The following is a 16,914-nucleotide window of genomic DNA, read 5'->3' on the forward strand; positions in this document are numbered from 1 at the left end:
CTCTCAACGTCTTTTTCGAAACGTTGCCCAATTATATTAGCTGTTTTTCATGAGTATGTGTTACAGTTTATAACATAATTAATATGAAAGGGTTTATAAACACATAATTGAATACACATTATTGTCTCATTTTGAGACCTGGATCTTGATGTTATGTTTAGTTATTTTACAAAAAACACCTATAAATTTAACTTTATTTGTGTTTTACGGTTAAATTCTTTGAAGTTCTTATTTCATGGCATATAAATTTACCAACAGGTAAATTCAAATTGACATAATCTCTGATATTTTGCATTCAAGTCCTGGTATCAATTTCTTGTCCCCCGCCTTTCGAAGAAAGAAGGGGACTATTAAAATAGTTTCGTCCGTCTGTCCATCCGTCTGTCTGTCTGTCACACTTTTTGGGACACAATAACTCTCTTTCTAATTGAGCTAGAATGTTCAGACTTGGTGTAGGTGTTAATTAGTTCAATATTTTGATGGAGTTCGAAGATGAGCATTTTCCGCTTAGTTTAAGCGGAGATAAGCAATTTGATTTGTTGATGCTTTGGGACACAATAACTTAAGTTCTAAATAAGTGAAAGTGATGAAACTTGGTGTATAGTTTCATTACATCAATACCTTGACTAAGTTCGATAATGAGCATTTTCTGCTCAGGGTAAGCAGAGCGATAAGCAATTTGATTTGCCAAGATTTTGGAACACAATAACTCTCCTTCTAATTGAGTTAGAATGTTCCAACTTGGTGTAGGTGTTTATTATTTGAATCCCTTGATGGAGTTCGAAGATGAGCATTTTCTGTCTAGGGTAAGCAGAGGTAAGCAATTTGATTGGTTGATGCTTTTAAGTGAGAGTGAGGACACTTGGTGTATAGCTTTATTACATCAATACCTTGACTAAGTTCGATAATGAACATTTTCTGCTGAGCAAAGCGATAAGCAATTTGATTGGTTGAGACTTTGGAACAAAATAACTCTCCTCCTAATTGAGGTAGAATGTTGATGCTTAAGGTGCACGATAACTTTGGTTATAATGAAGTGAGAGCGATGAAACTCTGAATATAGATTCATTATATCATTACCTTGACTAAGTTCGATTGTGTGAATTTTCTGCCTGGGCTAAGGAGCGATAAGCAATTTGATTGGTCAAAACTTTGGAACATAAAAACTCTGCTTTTAATTGAGGTAGAATGTTTAAACCTGATGTAGATGTTCATTAGGTGAATGTGGTGAATGTCTTGACTGATTTCAATGATTAACATTTCAAGCTAAAGCTAAGCAGAGCTAATCAATTTCATTGGTCGATGCTTTGGGACAAGATAATCTTGATTCTATCTGATAGAGAGTGATGAAACTTAGTGTGTAGTTAGATTGCTTGATTCCTTTGAAAAAAATAAATGTGCGATTAATTAATATGTGTCATCTATTTATTTTGAGATTTCGGTGGGGGACCTCAGCCTCACTGTTGGCTTGTTTTCTTGAGTGTTGACTCGCTAACCAGGAGGTCTCAGAATCGCTCCCAGTGTTGACGGCCAAGAATATTCCTCAAGATTTTCCGTTGTGGTTTCCTGTGGACGAATAAAATCGCTTGAATTTGGAATTCGAAATAAGAGTAAGCCGTGGTTCCTTCTTAGCACACTGCATGATGTATGCCGGTCTTCATTAACCCGGGGGGGTTGGATGGCCGAATGGTTAGCATGTACACGCTGTATCATACGGTTTCCTCCCACTGCTAAAGACCCCTAAGCGCAATCGAATTATTGAAATAAAATTGAACCATGTGTTAGTCCCAAAAAGACCTATTTTGTGTTGAGTGGACGTTAAACCCCATTTCTCTCTCTCTCTCTCTCTCTCTCTCTCTCTCTCTCTCTCTCTCTCTTCATTAACCCAGTCGATATAGGACATTAAATCGTTTTCATTTTGTTTTCTTTCAGTTGTTATTAGATGGTGTTATGACAAGTGAAGCAGCTGTTTTTGTATTTAGTTCCGTATTATCAGGTTTACAATTACATGGTCAACATGAAGGAAGTCAGGCCAATCTTCTTAATCTGGCTCTCCAACTGTACGAAGCTTTAGTAAGTTTAATTTTTGGACCTGCTACTGGTCATCTTGTTCTCATTGGGTGTGGGGAGCCACGGTGGCTAAGTGGGTAAGATGCTGGCTCGCTGGCCTGATGGGCGTGTGTTTGATCCCTGCATTGGCCAAGAAAGTTCATCAGGATATTCCAACGTGGTTCCCCCTTGTCAGTGGTGCAGGATGAAGGGCCAGACTAGGACTGCTGTCTAGTCATTCGGATTGGACGATAACCGAGGTCCCTCCCGTGTACACATTAGTGTGCACATTAAAGATACCTTGCAGGTGGAATTCGATATAAGAATATGCCATAGTGCCACTGCCCAGGCAAAATTCCCCTCATAGCACGCTGTATGGCGTATGCCTGTCTCCATTAGTTCAGTCGTAGCAGAACAGTAGGACGTTAAACCCCATTTCATTTCATTTCTCGGGTGCAACCCTCTTCGAATAAAGCCTAAAGCTTTGATAATTCAAGTATGATCGACATGCAACTTGGAATGCTTGTATCTTGATAGACTTTGACTTTTTATATGATGTCATGTTCAATGACCTTTCGTTCCAGAGTAATGCCCCCTTAGCCAAAAACCTTTTGAATTTAGTAGAGGCTACTATTTTTTAACAGATCTTTTAAAATTTGGTGTGAACCATTGGGTTCATAAGAGGGCAAACCCTATTAATATTCAGCGCTCCATGACATTCTTTTCCGGAGTTATCCCTAATTTTCTAAAACCTTGTGAACACAAAATTTAAGAGGCTACAGTTTTTAACAGATTTTTTTTTTCAAATGTAGTGTGAAACATTGGCTGGTTTCTGCTTCATATCATCTCCATGGTTAAAGTACAGCCCAAGCCTAATACTGTCGAAATGACAGACATCACTTATGAGATAAGTTGGAATATTGAACAGAAATAAAATGTTTATTCAAATACATAAATATTTAATGTACTTGCCTAACAATAAATGAAAATGAACTTTGTGATATTTTTCAGCGTCCCCAGTTTATTGAAGTTAAAGAGATTTTAATACAGATTCCTAATGTATCAAAACCAGCAGTTGAAGTAAGTAGGAAATTTGTTAATTTCTAATCTCAGTGATTTTCTTGAATCTCAACCAGATATACATTTGTACATCAACATACTTAAAGACCAAATATTCCAAACCAAAAGGCCGATATGGAAAAAAATGTTTTAAATATTTTATACCACTGAATAGAGGAATTCAAGATCTTTCCAAAAATATATTCATGTTTAGCAATATAAAATTTGGCATAATTGATCTTTTTCTGTTGATTTTATTAGAATTTCATGTCTTTTTTCCCCCCACACAGAATTTTGATGATAAAATTCTCCAGTCATGTCCACAGAAACAACTACCTGAAAAAAAGAAGAAAGAAGCCCTGAAGAATATTGTATTTGAGATTATTGGTGTAAGTATAAGTTGATAGAAGAATAATAACCAACATGTTGGATGAATGATAATCATTTCAACTGTCTGTGTCTCAGTGAGTGAGGGATGCAATCCTGGTGTTAACAGTGAAAGTTCCTGGTGGTTTTCAGGTGTGGTTTCCCCTGTTTAATTGTGCGGGACGGAGGGCCTGGCAAGGAAAAGCCTCTGGTCGTTTGGATGGACCGAAAAAAATCGAGGTCCTGTGTTCACCTTGGTGGGCACGTAAAAGAGCCCTCGACAGTTGGAATTTCCCAACAAAGCACACTGTATGGTGCATACCCACCTTCATAAGCCCAGTTCATTAAACTGGTGGGTTAGACGGTGGGTTTCAATCCCATGATTTTTGTGTCAAGGAATAGGAGCACACGTCTAATCGCTTGGATTTTCACTTAAAGCCACTGATCGCCGTTTGCATTTTTCGGACAATATCCAATTTTTTATGGATTAATCCACCCATCCCTTATAGGTACCTCTGGTTTGTTTATTTCATCTACAGTAGAATCTGTATGAGCAGCCATTCCTATTCAGCGACATCTCCTTGTAAGTGGTCACGATAAATTCCCCCCGTAAGAGGCCACTCCCGTTAAGCGGTCAGTCGTGAAAATTCCCTTGGGTGGCTGCTTAATGCAGATTGTACTGTACAAAGAATGCCAAATACGAATTTTCGAATCATCATATTGTAAATACCGAGCGGAATTGAACCATTTTTAGACTGATATTGAAAAACATTCAAACTACGATCAGTGGCTTTAAATAGAGTATATATATGTAAGTAGATAAAGATGGACGATTTGGCCAGTGACTAGTTTAGTTCTAATTGAACTCTTCAGACTGATTTCTCAGTTGGTGGGTTTCTTTATATACTGTCTTGAAACCCCGGTGAGATTTCAACGGGGTTTGAGTTTTGGCGGGGTTTCCCGGGGTTTGGGATTTTACCTGGGTTTTGGATTTTACCCTAGGACACTTGACACTGCCTGGCAAAACCTGCGGTCCTGTGTACACGTTGGCAGTTGGAATTCGATATAAGAGACGGGCGAAGTATGTCAGCCCGGGCAAAGTTTCCCCCATAGTGTATAGCGTATGCCTGTATTCATTAGCCCTGTCAGAGCAGTACAGTAGAAATGGATATAAGAGTAGGCCTTAGCGCTGCTGTCCGGGCAAAATTTCCGTCATAGCACAGTGTATGGCATATGCCCATCTTCATTATCCAAGTTGGAGCAGAACAGTAGCACGTTAAACCCCATTTCATTTCATTTCAGGGGGATCACGTGGCTAAGTGGGTAAGACGCTAGCTCGCTAGCCTGGAGGTCGGGTGTTCGATCCCTGCATTGGCCGAGAAAGTTCATCCAGATTTTCCGGTGTGGTTCTCCCTTGTCAGTGATGCAGAACGGAGGGGCTGACAAGGAAATCTGTCTAGTCGTTCGGATGGGACGAAAAACCAAGGTCCCGTGTACACATTGGCGTGCACATAAAAGATCCCTTGGCAGTTGGAATTCGATATAAGAGTAGGCTGTAGTGCCGCTGTCCGGGCAAAATTTCCCTCATAGCACACTGTATGGCGTATGCCCGTCTTCATTAGACCAGGTTAGGAGCAGAACAGTAGGACGTTAAACTCCATTTCATTTCATTTCATTTCATTTCACCACTTAACACCCTATGTGGTATTTTTTATGTGTAGTGTCAATACAAGGTTAACTTATTTATTTTTTCAGAAAAATCTAGGTCAACAATTTAGGCGAGAAGTACACTATAAAAACCTGCCACCATTATTTAAACCAAGACGGAAAAACAACACCTCCATTGTGGAAAGTGAAAGTAGTGGAAAAGATATTGGACTTTGTTCTCTGTTCCAACCAAATTCAGATTGACCAGTGGTTCCATGATTTATTCAAGGAGAACGAAATCATTTTTTATTTCATCGATTTCATGTTTATCATTGACATTGTTATGATGTTTCAAGACTGGGGGTTGGGGGAAGCAGGGGGTAGGCGATTGGTCTAATGTGTGCGTTTCAGATCAAAGGGTCTGTCATTGAGTCAAGTGGCTTGGTTCTGATCCCAAGCTTGTATATGATAAGGAGTGGGCTCATCTGCGCAACCTCATGGGGTTTTCTGGGCGATTCAGTTTCTTTCCACTGCCATTGACCACTACCCATAGGCGAATTATTGAAATATAATCTCACTGCCGGTCCATAAACTTGAGTTTTTTGAAATGGAGAAATTAATACCAAAAATATGGTCACTCTAGTTATGAGTATGATACTAAGAATTTCTATAGTATATCTGCTTGTACAGATCTTGTGTCCTGAAAAAAAGTTAAAATAAAAGGACTTTGAATCATTGAATACTGAAAATAAACCATTTAGACCAAAGCAATTTATATTTAGTTCTTCAGGCTCTTGATAAATAAATAGCCACCTGAGTCTTTTAACAGTGTTAAAAATTTCAAACTAAAAGCCTTTGAGAAGAACAACCAAGTATTTTTTGTTTTATATAATTGTCTATTCCCATGAAATAAGAAACAAAATTTGAATAGGTGGTATATTGGTGTCGCCATATACATGTACAACATGACAAGTATTGATATTTAAAATTATAATGAAAAGAAATAAAATCAAAAATATTGAATTTAAATGACTAATTGATGTGTTCAGTATATGTTGTCTTGACACTTTTGATTATATTTGACTTGTCTTATTTTGATTGTTACTGAACATTCACAGAGTACAACAACTTCACATTTTGTTGCATTGGTTCGTCTTAGTAAATCAAACCAAAAATCAATCTTTACAAACAATTCTTGCAGGGAGCATTTTGTGTCTAAATTTGCATTTTACGTGATGGCTTGACTCACCATTTTGATATCCAATCTGTATGTTGAATTATAAAATTATAATTATCAAACCAAAATTCAAGTTTTACAAACAATTCTTGCAAATAGCATTGTGTCTAATGCTGCATTACTGCATTTTGTGTGATGGCTTGCATGACTCATATATAAGGAGTCTAGCAACTGTGTCAGTGAAAATGAACAGAATAACAATTCTTTATTTTTAAGATATGGTGCTAAGATTTGACCAAACAAAGGAGACAATAGTTGGCCAAACTCAATCTATATATGGCTCTAGCTTGACTTGTTTGATGTACATGAATTAGTACATTTCTGTTTCTGTCGTTTTTGTGGTTACCTCAGCAGGCATCTGCATCTGAGAAGGCTAATTAATATATTATTACATTGTTTCTATTGATAATAACTAGTGTATAATTCATACCACACTGTGATATTATTCTCACACAATGATGCATATTCTTTACTCGGTGCCATCAACATTTTATATTCTAGTTTGTTTTTAATAAATTTTGTTACCATTCGTCAATTATTTGTGTATTTTATTCTCAGATGTCCGTTTGACCGATTGTCAACTCTTTATGTATTTTATTCTCAAACATCTGTTTTAGAAACAAGTTGTACGAATTACAGTCACTGATCAGCATTGTGAAAGAAATGAAATGGGGTTTAGCACCCTACTCCGACTGCGTTAATGAAGACGGGCATTTGCCATACAGTGTGCTATGAGGGAAATTTTGCCCGGGCAGCGGCACTATTGCTTGTTCTATCGAATTCCAACTGCCAAGGGATCTTTTACGTGCACGCCAATGTGTACACGGGACCTCGGTTTTTCATCCCAGGCCCTCCATCCTGCACCACGGACAAGGGGAAACCACGTCAGAAAATCCTGATGAACTTTGTTGGCCAATGCAGGGATCGAACACAGGACCTCCAGGCTACCAAGCCAGCGTCTTACCCTCTGAGTCACCATGGATCCCGGTTTTGTTTTCTTAATTAAATGTTAAATAATCAGTTTGAGAACAAAAGTAATTTCTCAAAGACAATCTGTCTTCTCCATTGCCTTCATGGTTACATGGACATGTTTTATTTAAACATTCACCGATACAGTGTTTAATTGATATGAAACCAAAAACGAGTTATCTCCATCCAAGACTTAAACAATCTTCATTATAAAAGTCTGCATTTGGAAATAGATCTTTGTGGTGCTGGCAACGTTTTTGACTTTGTTTGATGTGTTTTCATCTCGGTTAAATGTAAACAACAAAAGTGTGAAGGCTTATGTTCATTAAAGGGGCATTATGAGAGATTAGATAAAGAGTTGGCAGTTCTCACTATAATAGTTAAAAAATAAATAATGTAAAGGGAATATGTTGAAAATTTCGGTAAAACTGCTCCACTCTGAATCCAGATATTAGTGATTGAATTTTAGACCTAACGTTGATCATCATTACTAAAGTCGGTACGATAAAAAACATGCCTGTAGTCTTGATTTAATCATCAATGAGTATTGAACAGCAGATTAGATTAAAATCCAGTAAATATCGCAGGCTAGCTATGACATCGAGAGTTGATTATGGTCTGGATAAGTTAATTAATGTCTAATTAATAATTTAGAAACATTTCAGGTAACATTATCTCCCTAAAGAAAGACCTGCAATAGGCATAATGTATGTTTAAGCACAATTCAGGCTAATAAAGATGGGCATAATAATCTTGTTTCATTTTCCATCAGGCACGGGCATCTTAAATGTGCTGCCAATCGTATTCACAGGTCCCTGGGAATTTTTTGTCCCATCTTAATGACTTGACACTTTTCCTTTCCAATCCCTTCCCCCTTCAAACCAAGGGTCTTTTTGGCTAGTGAGCCAATGTGGCTCCCAAAATATGAAGAAAAAAAAAACAAAATTAAGGCTTTACATATTTTTATATTGTCAACATTTTTACAAATTATAAATTTTAACAATGACATGACATGTGTATTATATAACTCAACTTTTGCTCTCCTGATTTGAGCACTTTAAAAAATATCAACAAACCGAAGAACAGAAATAAGCATGATATTTAATATTAGTAAGTAATTGTTCTCTTGATAAACATCCATTTAATACAATAAAAAGAGTTATTCAACATGTTAAATAATGTAACAAATGAAAATTGAACAATTTATTTTGTAACTATTAACATTGTTATGTAATCGGCAAGTTTTACAATTTTGTAACCACATACACACGTAGCAGATCACTAACCATTTTGAAATCAGGACATTACCAATTAAGTTTAACTAGTGGTGAGCATTTCTATCAATATAACCTGTAGCAGAAAGAAAGTAATAGAGTTAAATGTCTAGTTTTTCTGCACCAACCATGCTTATGAAGACAGCCATACACCATGCAGTGTCCTATCATGGACATTTGTCCTGGCAGTGGTGCTACAACCTATTCTTCATCAAATTCTAACTGCCAAGTACAAAGTTAGACCTCGATTTTACATAATAGAAAGAAAGTAATAGATAATTAAGATATTGATCTGCCACGAAATAATATGAGGGACATTTTGCCCTGGCAGTGGTGCTACAACTTATTCTTCATCAAATTCCAACTGCCAAGTACAAAGTTAGACCTCGGTTTTACATAACTGAAGGAAACTAATAGATAATTATGGATCTGCCCAGAAAAAATATCGCTGAAGCATAGAGTTGTTAATTACAAACTTCTGTATCTATCTGTAAATACTAGAAATAAAATGACAATTCTAATACATGGTACTTGTTTCAGGTTTTGAATAAATATCCTACATAATAGTGTGTATTATTAAACTCCCAAAAAAGAGAACATTTGAGACATATGAAAATACTACATGTATGTCCAATTAGTATGTAAAATTGTTTAGTTACTCTACATGTGTAAGTTTATATTTCAAAAACCTCAGAAATCATTTGACAGCAAAGAATTAAATTTGTACATATTCTTCAGTATTATCATTGTTCTGGAACTTATGAAATAAGACTTTAATATTTTCATGACTGAGAATTTGAAACTACGATCTGTTCTAAATAAATATCTACCTAACAATTCTTCCTATAATGTTTGTACAATTTTATATTCTCCCTAATTGCTTTTACAGTATGCTTGCTATTAGCCGTTTTTTTTGCTGCCTTTCTCATCTCTGTTAACATTTTAATCTCCTTGTTGACTAAATTTTTTGTCGTGGCAGGGGACGATGGAAGAAGATGACATTGAGTTGTTGGTTTTTCTAGATAAAGGACTTTCATAGAATAAGCATGGGATCCTATCTCATCAACATGAACGTGTCGAATATGTTCTTTACAACTGAAGAAATCGTAGAATAAACGTTCACAATGCGGACAAAACATGATTCGTATTTCATCTGACATCGGTTCTCGTAGTGGAAAATGTTTTGCACTTCTCCAATGATCGTGAAGACTTTTGGTTTTTGCAAAGTTTTTACCGCAATTAAGGCACTGGTTTTTGCTGGAAATTTTCGGCCATAATGTTTCTTTTACAGTTGACAGGGAATATATATCAGAGTTATCCTCATGGGTGTTTTGATAATGGAGATTACATATATTGATATTCTCATAGACAGCGAAACATTTTGGACATGTTGGAATCACATTATTAAAGCGAGCGGATCTATTTGTCACGACTAAAGGCTTGAGTAATGTTTTAGGTATTAAAACACTATTTTCTTTTGAGCTATGACACATGCTGGCTGAAAAATGATTTTTCTGCTGCAGATGTTTGACGACTTCATCGTAAATTTCTGTGGTAAAATCGCACAGATCACATGTATAGGCTATAATCTTCTTATCTACTGCTTGTTTCTTGTTAGGCTGCGTCGACCCTGGAATTTCAGCTTTTCGTTTAACCCCATGAGTCCTGACATCTCCCCCTACATCACTTCCTGAACCATTTAAATCATCAGCTGACACAGCTCCTTCTAAATCTACTGGAACATTACCCATATCTAATCCCGATATTTTTCGTCTTCCATCGGCCAATATTCCACATTTTGCTTTGACTCTTTGAAAGACAGCTCCATTACTTTCATGAACAAACTTTATGAGGTCTTTCCGCGCTGCTTTCAGCTCTTTCACAGAATACGGACCAAAATCACCATGAACATCTTCTGTTGGAGGAGGAAGATACCAGATCTTGTCCATTTCTCTAATAAAAAGAAAGCATGTTATTTAAATTAGTGATATGATGAAGCCTATTAAATTTTAATGCCAATAATTTTTAATAATAAATTATTGGCCTTGATCACTTTGGAAAATCTTGTGAATGCTCTGCTGACAATACTAGGCATTAATAAGCAAAAAAGACACAGAGAGAGAGAAAAGGGGGTTAACCTCCACTCGACACAAACTAGGTCATTTTGGGACTAACATATGGTTCAGTTTTATTTCAATAATTCGCTTGCACGTAAGGGTCTTTAGCAGTGGGAGGAAACTAGAGAACCCAGAGAAAACCCACGAGGTTGGACAGGTGACCCTACTCCTTGTCATGTACAACATGGGAATCGAAACCATGCCAGTTGACTCAATGACAGACCTTATGATACAATGCGTGCGCTTTAACCATTTGGCCACCCAACCCCCACAAAAAGCAAAAAATGTGTACAAAGTAACAATTCAGCCAGAATAATGGGGCCTGTTTCAAGAAATTTTAACTAAGATAAAATCCAAATTTTAGTAATTTGATTGGATAATATTACTATTAGATTAGACTGATTTTAGTGCTTAGCCAATCAAAATTGAAGTATCTATTAAAATTTGGATTTTATCTTTAGTTAAGATTTCAAGAAACAGGACCCAAATCTATACTTGTATTGATACGCATATATATATATATATATAAAAACAAACAAATTTTAATGTACCGTATTGACATTGTTACCTACATTGATCGCTAATAAAACTGGAAATTTCATTTACGATTTTATTGGTGATTTTAAACAGTTAAAAAAAGAGCCTAAATGTTGATGTTATTATAACGTGTTCAGTAAAACAAATCCACTTTTTAAAACTTTCATCGTAAGTTCTGATCAAATTTGTAGTCGAAATAAGTGAGTATCGGTAGTCCATTAATTAAGGTTTGACGTTTCACTTACGCTCTGACATTTACATGTAGCCTCATTTATCAAGGCGCATTTTGAGCATAGAGTACATGCCAGTGTAACATGTAGGTTACTGGTTTTAAAATTGTTCATCAGTGTGTCTTTAATCAGGGAATACGATAAGCAGTATGGCATCGCAGTTTGTTAAACAAAAACGATGTAAGTGAGAATCAAATATAGATTTGATTAGCAAAAAGTTATCAAATTTAAGGGAATTTGAAGCCGGTACGGGTCAAACGCTTTCATTGTATTTTGTAGGAGTAATTGCGGACATAAATCTGAATTTAGTAAGGGAATTCAGTATGTGCACCTATTCTTTTGCATTCAGATTACAATATGCTACATAACATAAAAATATTTGTAGTTGAAGTCATGAAGGGAATGAAAGCCTCATCCATACACACATGTAACATCAATAGCCTAGTAAATGTGTAATATATTTCGGTAGATATTATAGCCTTTATAGATATTCAATCAAGAGGGACTGCTAATCAATTTTCATTGTCCAATTATTTTTCCTTATCAATCATATTCTTTAATATAGGCATATTGGATATTATTAATATAGAAGCACATATTTTAACGTAGAGTTAGAGCTTTACACCTTTTAAACAGTGGTGGCGAAAGAAGGCTTTCGCAATTGCATGGAACTTTGTGGATCCTTTTCTATAGCAATGCAAAAGCTCGCTAGAGGTGCCACTGATACTATTTTTATCAATGTCAAAAAAAAATGACCGTAAAATGTGTCGTTTTTGTTCCACGACTTCCGAAAGTTGTATTAATACCAACATCGATGACTTTGTGCTTTTCGTGTTGAGACGAAAACAGAGTTTGTGCCGATCGTGGTTTGGACATTCAGAAGCGTATTTGCGTATTTACGACTTATTTCTTATATAAAATTATCAGGAAAAGGCAAAAACAGGACTCGTCACTGAAAGTAAATGTATTTTCCCATAGAAAGACCCCTATATCAAAAGAAATAAATCATATAGCCCAAATTTAAAAATTCCGATAAATAGACTTTAATAGTTAATGGCTGGATGGATGTTTCCTGAAAATTTGATGCCTATAATGGTTGCTGAGAAATTGTCTTCGTCGGTCACTTTTTTTGACATCGATCAATTTTGGGTCATAAAAGTACAATAACATTCTTATTTCTTAATCCATTTTGAAATTTTTTTGGCAGAGCGGTTAGAAAACTAGTAAATATTAAATTTTGGTCAGATTCAAAAATTTAGAAAAGCTTTTGCATTGCTACTGCTAGATAGTAGATCTATTTTCTAACAGTTACAGAAATAGAATAAATTTTGTTTGAATGAGTACGTTTGGAATTTGAATCAGCGGTTCATACAAAGACTCTGGAATAAATTCCACATGGTAAATAATATACCAGTAATTACCCGGTTATGTTGATCTCAATTACACAAAAATAGTTTCATTAGTTTCGATGTCTTTTAAGCTGCAATTCGCACAGCGGAAGTCAAATTTATACCTTTTGACACTTCCGGGATATCTAAAACAATGCCGTGGAGTGATTCGGCTGTGTCCATTGAAGACTTGCTGCGACCAATTCTGGCCTTAATTCTGGCAGTTGCGACCGTTTCTTTATAAATAACTATTGGTTGAATATATATATCTATTACCAGGTTCGGGATTTTCCCAACCGGCCTACGTGTAAGGAATTGTTTGTTTAGGGCCCATCGTCTCGTTGCGCCTCAATGCTCCACATGGAATTTGAAAGCAATCTATTCAAAACTGTAGCCTCTATCGCGTTCACAGGGTTTTCGACAAAGGGGGGTAACTCGAAACGGAGTTTGTGCAGAAAAGTAGTTCGTTAAACCACATTCCATTTTATGTTACAGCTTATATACCCATTAAACACCATACTTCTCGTGGCGAAACTGGGAGAGAATTGGATTAGTATGTGTGATTAAAGGTACTGTAATCCGATCCAATCATCTGTAATATCCCCAGTAACCAGATTAAAGGAAAATATAGCCCTAAATATATTTTCTGTACATATTAAAATAAATATTATACGTGTATTATATAGAAATTGGTTTAATACGAAGCCACATATCACACCCAGTTCTTGGATGGGTCTCTTTAATGTAAGGAAAGGGTCGATTCGTAACCACAGTATTTATGTTTAGTGTATTAGTTTTTTTATTGGGACGCTCTCTGGGGCCTATAGTAAACACAGCCAGATTTAGGCCTCGCATAATGCATGTATAACGTGCCAAGACTATAATCAACTCTCGATGCCATCGTCTGCTCTAGATTTTCAACTGATTTAAATACGAGTCAAGGTTGCGGCCATGAACGGCTGATTCCATCCACGAAAGAACTGATCACAAGAAGAGCAGAAGAAATAAATTGAACCTCGTGTGGCGCTAGCACCAGAGAGAAAAGGGTCTGGCAACACTATTAATTAAATTGTTATAACATCAAAGAAATTGACTGATATAGCCTACACCCATTTGCGAATTTGCTACTTTCACAACTATACGACTAGGATTATGGCTAGAGTAAGAAAATTTATTTACGGACTTAGTTTATACCTTTTGCAAATTGTTACTACAACGAAAGTCAATACACACAAAACATGTAAGGTCGCTCTGCAACCTGGATTATCGGGATTAAGGCTATAATAAGATTAAGATCAGTTTGTAATAATATGTTACGGAACAGGTATTGACACGTCTCCAAATATTAGTTGATCAGGATATGTTACAGAATCTATAACATCGGAACTTTTCTCTCCATCAAAGTGGTAAGTCATATAATTATTGTACATTTCATCCACAAATTTATCTTCGTTCATTGACAATTTTCACGGTTCTGTTATATTATCAGCTCTAGTGGACTGGGGGAATTATAGGCCCCCGGGAAAAACAATGCACTGGGGGCCCTACCTGCACAATCACTCAGAAGAAATAACAAGTATGATCGTACAGGGACCAGGAACTGGCCATGTTGTTGGATGAAAGTCAAAAATCTAATTCATCCAATCGATGTAGACTTGCCAATTTTCATGTCGATCGGACTTGAACTGACGAAGCCTTAGGTTTTTTTGAAGAGCGTCACGCCAAGAACAAGATGAGTAGCGGTTAGCGACCAGTTCCTGGTCCAAATGCTCTATATCCACGTGCAACACAATAACAAATATTTAGAGTGTATGGTATTTATTGCCTTGCAGCATGTTACATATATTAGCAAGGGGCCCCTCGGCTGCAATATTGTAGCGGCGTCTTTGGCTGGAGCAAGCAAGACGGAAGTAGTGGAACCATTTCTAGCCCCCCACCCCGCTATGCTCGTGCCCTCACTGGGACCAAACCACACACAACAACAAGGAATCAAACAGAGCATCAGCGACAAAAATAGAGCCACGTGTCCTTTAATTGGGATATAAAATTGAGTTTAAAACCCTATTGGAGACGGGCATACGCCAAACAGTGGGTTGTGATGATTCTTTTACGTGCACGCCAATATGTATGTAGCTTATTCAGTATTGAAGGTCACCATAGGCGTACGAGCTGGGGAGGGGGGCCGCCCCGCCCCCCATTTTGGGCACCAAATACTGGGAAAATTTGGGCACACAATTGTACTTTGTAAAAGTTGTATAAAAAATATTGTATTCTTGAATGTGTCCAATTTAACAGCGAATTTATTATTATTATGTAACATACTAAGAACCTAACTACAGGCACCAATCACCCCCCCCCCCCCGAGTCAAAAATTTCCCCGTACGCCTATGAAGGTATGGTAGATGGACAAATTTGAAGACTATTTTTTTAGGATGTACAAAACAGAACAATTGAAAACATATTAATAGTGTTTTGACTAATTATATCTGATCAATTATTCTATACAAGGCCTTATCAATATACTTTACAATAGATATACTGTCCTTGACATTAAAACATTGACGTATACGCTCGATAAGTTGTGTATATTATACTTCGGATGCGCAAGTAATTACTTGGATTATATTGAGCTCACAAATCATTTAATTACTTACAAACACAATATGTACAATATCTTCATCAAGACGGCTATAACACAAACCACAGAAATATATACCATATATATTTCTATGCACAAACGACATAGTGGAGATAAGCTCCTCTTTGGTTTAAACACAATACGTACAATATCTTCATTATGAGATAGCGGAGATCAGCTCATTTTTGCACTTGAAACAAATTCGTATTTGTAGAAGTAGATTTAATCTTACATGCGCAAAAATTAGTTTTACACAAATGTCTAAATATATGGATAAATATTATTCCTGTCAAATATTTGTTTTAAAGTTTTTGTAATACAACTGACCATTCTTGTAGATTAATATCAGACAGCCAAAGTTTAAATTCTCTGATAAAGGGAGAAGTGGTGCCAATATCGTTTGAATTCCAAACGAAACCAAAACCAACAGAAGTTCTCTGACTTTGGTTGCTGTGTTTACACGACCAGCCTAATGGAACTGCCTTGGCATTAATGTCTACGCCAATATGGTTTGCATCCAAACGATGGCTTGGATCAATTCTCTCAAATTTTGCATACAATTCTCGGTGTAATTGAGTTTAACGTCCTACTAGTTCTGCTCAGAACGGGCTAATGAAGACGGGCATACACCATACAGTGTGCTCTAAGGGAAATTGTGCACGGACAGGGGCGCTACGGCCTACTTTTATATCGCATTCCAACTGCCAGGGGATCTTTTGAGTGCTAGCCAGTGTGAACACGGGGCCTCGGTTTTTCGTCCAATCTGAACGACTATACGTTGTCCCCTGCCAGGCCATTTATCCTGCACCACTGACAAGTGGGAACCACGCCAAAAAATTTATGTTGGCGAAATGAAATTAAATTATTTGTGGTAACGTTTTCACAACCGAAGTTGCTCTTCAGGCATTTATTATAACATTAATTATAAATAATATATAGTCCGGGAAAATTGGTACTGGTTCAGTTCACAGAAGTTGCCGGGTTCAAGCCCGGTGTTAGTCGGAATTTTTCTGCCTGGTTACCCTCTTATCAGTGGTGCAAGACGGGCGTCTAGTCCTTCAGATGGTACGAGAAATCACTGAAAATTGAAATTTATCGAATTTTATTTCGGTTTTCTGAAGACAAATACAACGAAATCTTATCCATAAAAAAAACCGAAATAGGATCTTTGTTTTAATCAGACTGAAAAGCTTTAAATAGCCGTAGAAAAGTATAACCTTATTTTCATTTTATTTTGCAGTGTACTATTATTAACAATTGGGTGATATAAAATAATGGATTGCTGTCGAAACTAATCACAGTAACAAAAATAAGATGAATTTTGACACCAGACGTCGTTCCGTGAGACCAGATTCGTCTAAAATTCAACGAGTTAATACTCTAATTCGTTTAAACAAGAAGGC

General features: G+C 36.5%; 2 protein-coding genes across 8 annotated transcripts in view; one reads left to right on the top strand and one right to left on the bottom strand.

Moving 5' to 3' along the window:
- The window catches only part of LOC126822218 (exportin-5), a 33,148-nt gene extending 27,651 nt beyond the window's left edge, over positions 1-5,497 (top strand). For 3 of the 7 annotated variants that reach the window (XM_056101213.1, XM_056101212.1, XM_050550974.2), the window contains 4 exons: positions 1,933-2,073; positions 3,061-3,129; positions 3,399-3,497; positions 5,230-5,481. In XM_056101213.1, the coding sequence (XP_055957188.1) occupies positions 1,933-2,073; positions 3,061-3,129; positions 3,399-3,497; positions 5,230-5,385 (465 nt within the window). In that variant the 3' untranslated portion in view covers positions 5,386-5,481. Of the gene's footprint in view, positions 1-1,932; positions 2,074-3,060; positions 3,130-3,398; positions 3,498-5,229 lie in introns of all 7 variants that reach the window. The other 4 variants (XM_050550971.2, XM_050550972.2, XM_050550973.2 and 1 more) reach the window with 3 other exon arrangements.
- Positions 5,498-8,278: 2,781 nt separating this feature from the next.
- On the bottom strand, positions 8,279-12,992 carry LOC126822236 (uncharacterized). The gene is made up of 2 exons (XM_050551002.2): positions 12,907-12,992; positions 8,279-10,554 (listed from the first exon to the last, which is right to left on the bottom strand). The coding sequence occupies exon 2, from the start codon at positions 10,548-10,550 to the stop codon at positions 9,432-9,434; it is 1,119 nt and encodes a 372-aa protein (XP_050406959.1). The 5' UTR covers positions 10,551-10,554; positions 12,907-12,992; the 3' UTR covers positions 8,279-9,431.
- Between the last annotated feature and the right edge of the window lie 3,922 nt (positions 12,993-16,914).

The sequence above is a fragment of the Patella vulgata genome, chromosome 5, assembly GCF_932274485.2.
Source record: "Patella vulgata chromosome 5, xgPatVulg1.2, whole genome shotgun sequence".
NCBI classification, from domain to species: domain Eukaryota; kingdom Metazoa; phylum Mollusca; class Gastropoda; family Patellidae; genus Patella; species Patella vulgata.

Bases quoted from the DNA above. Each gene is read 5' to 3' on its own strand.
- LOC126822236 (XM_050551002.2), bottom strand. From the start codon at position 10,550: ATGGACAAGATCTGGTATCTTCCTCCTCCAACAGAAGATGTTCATGGT.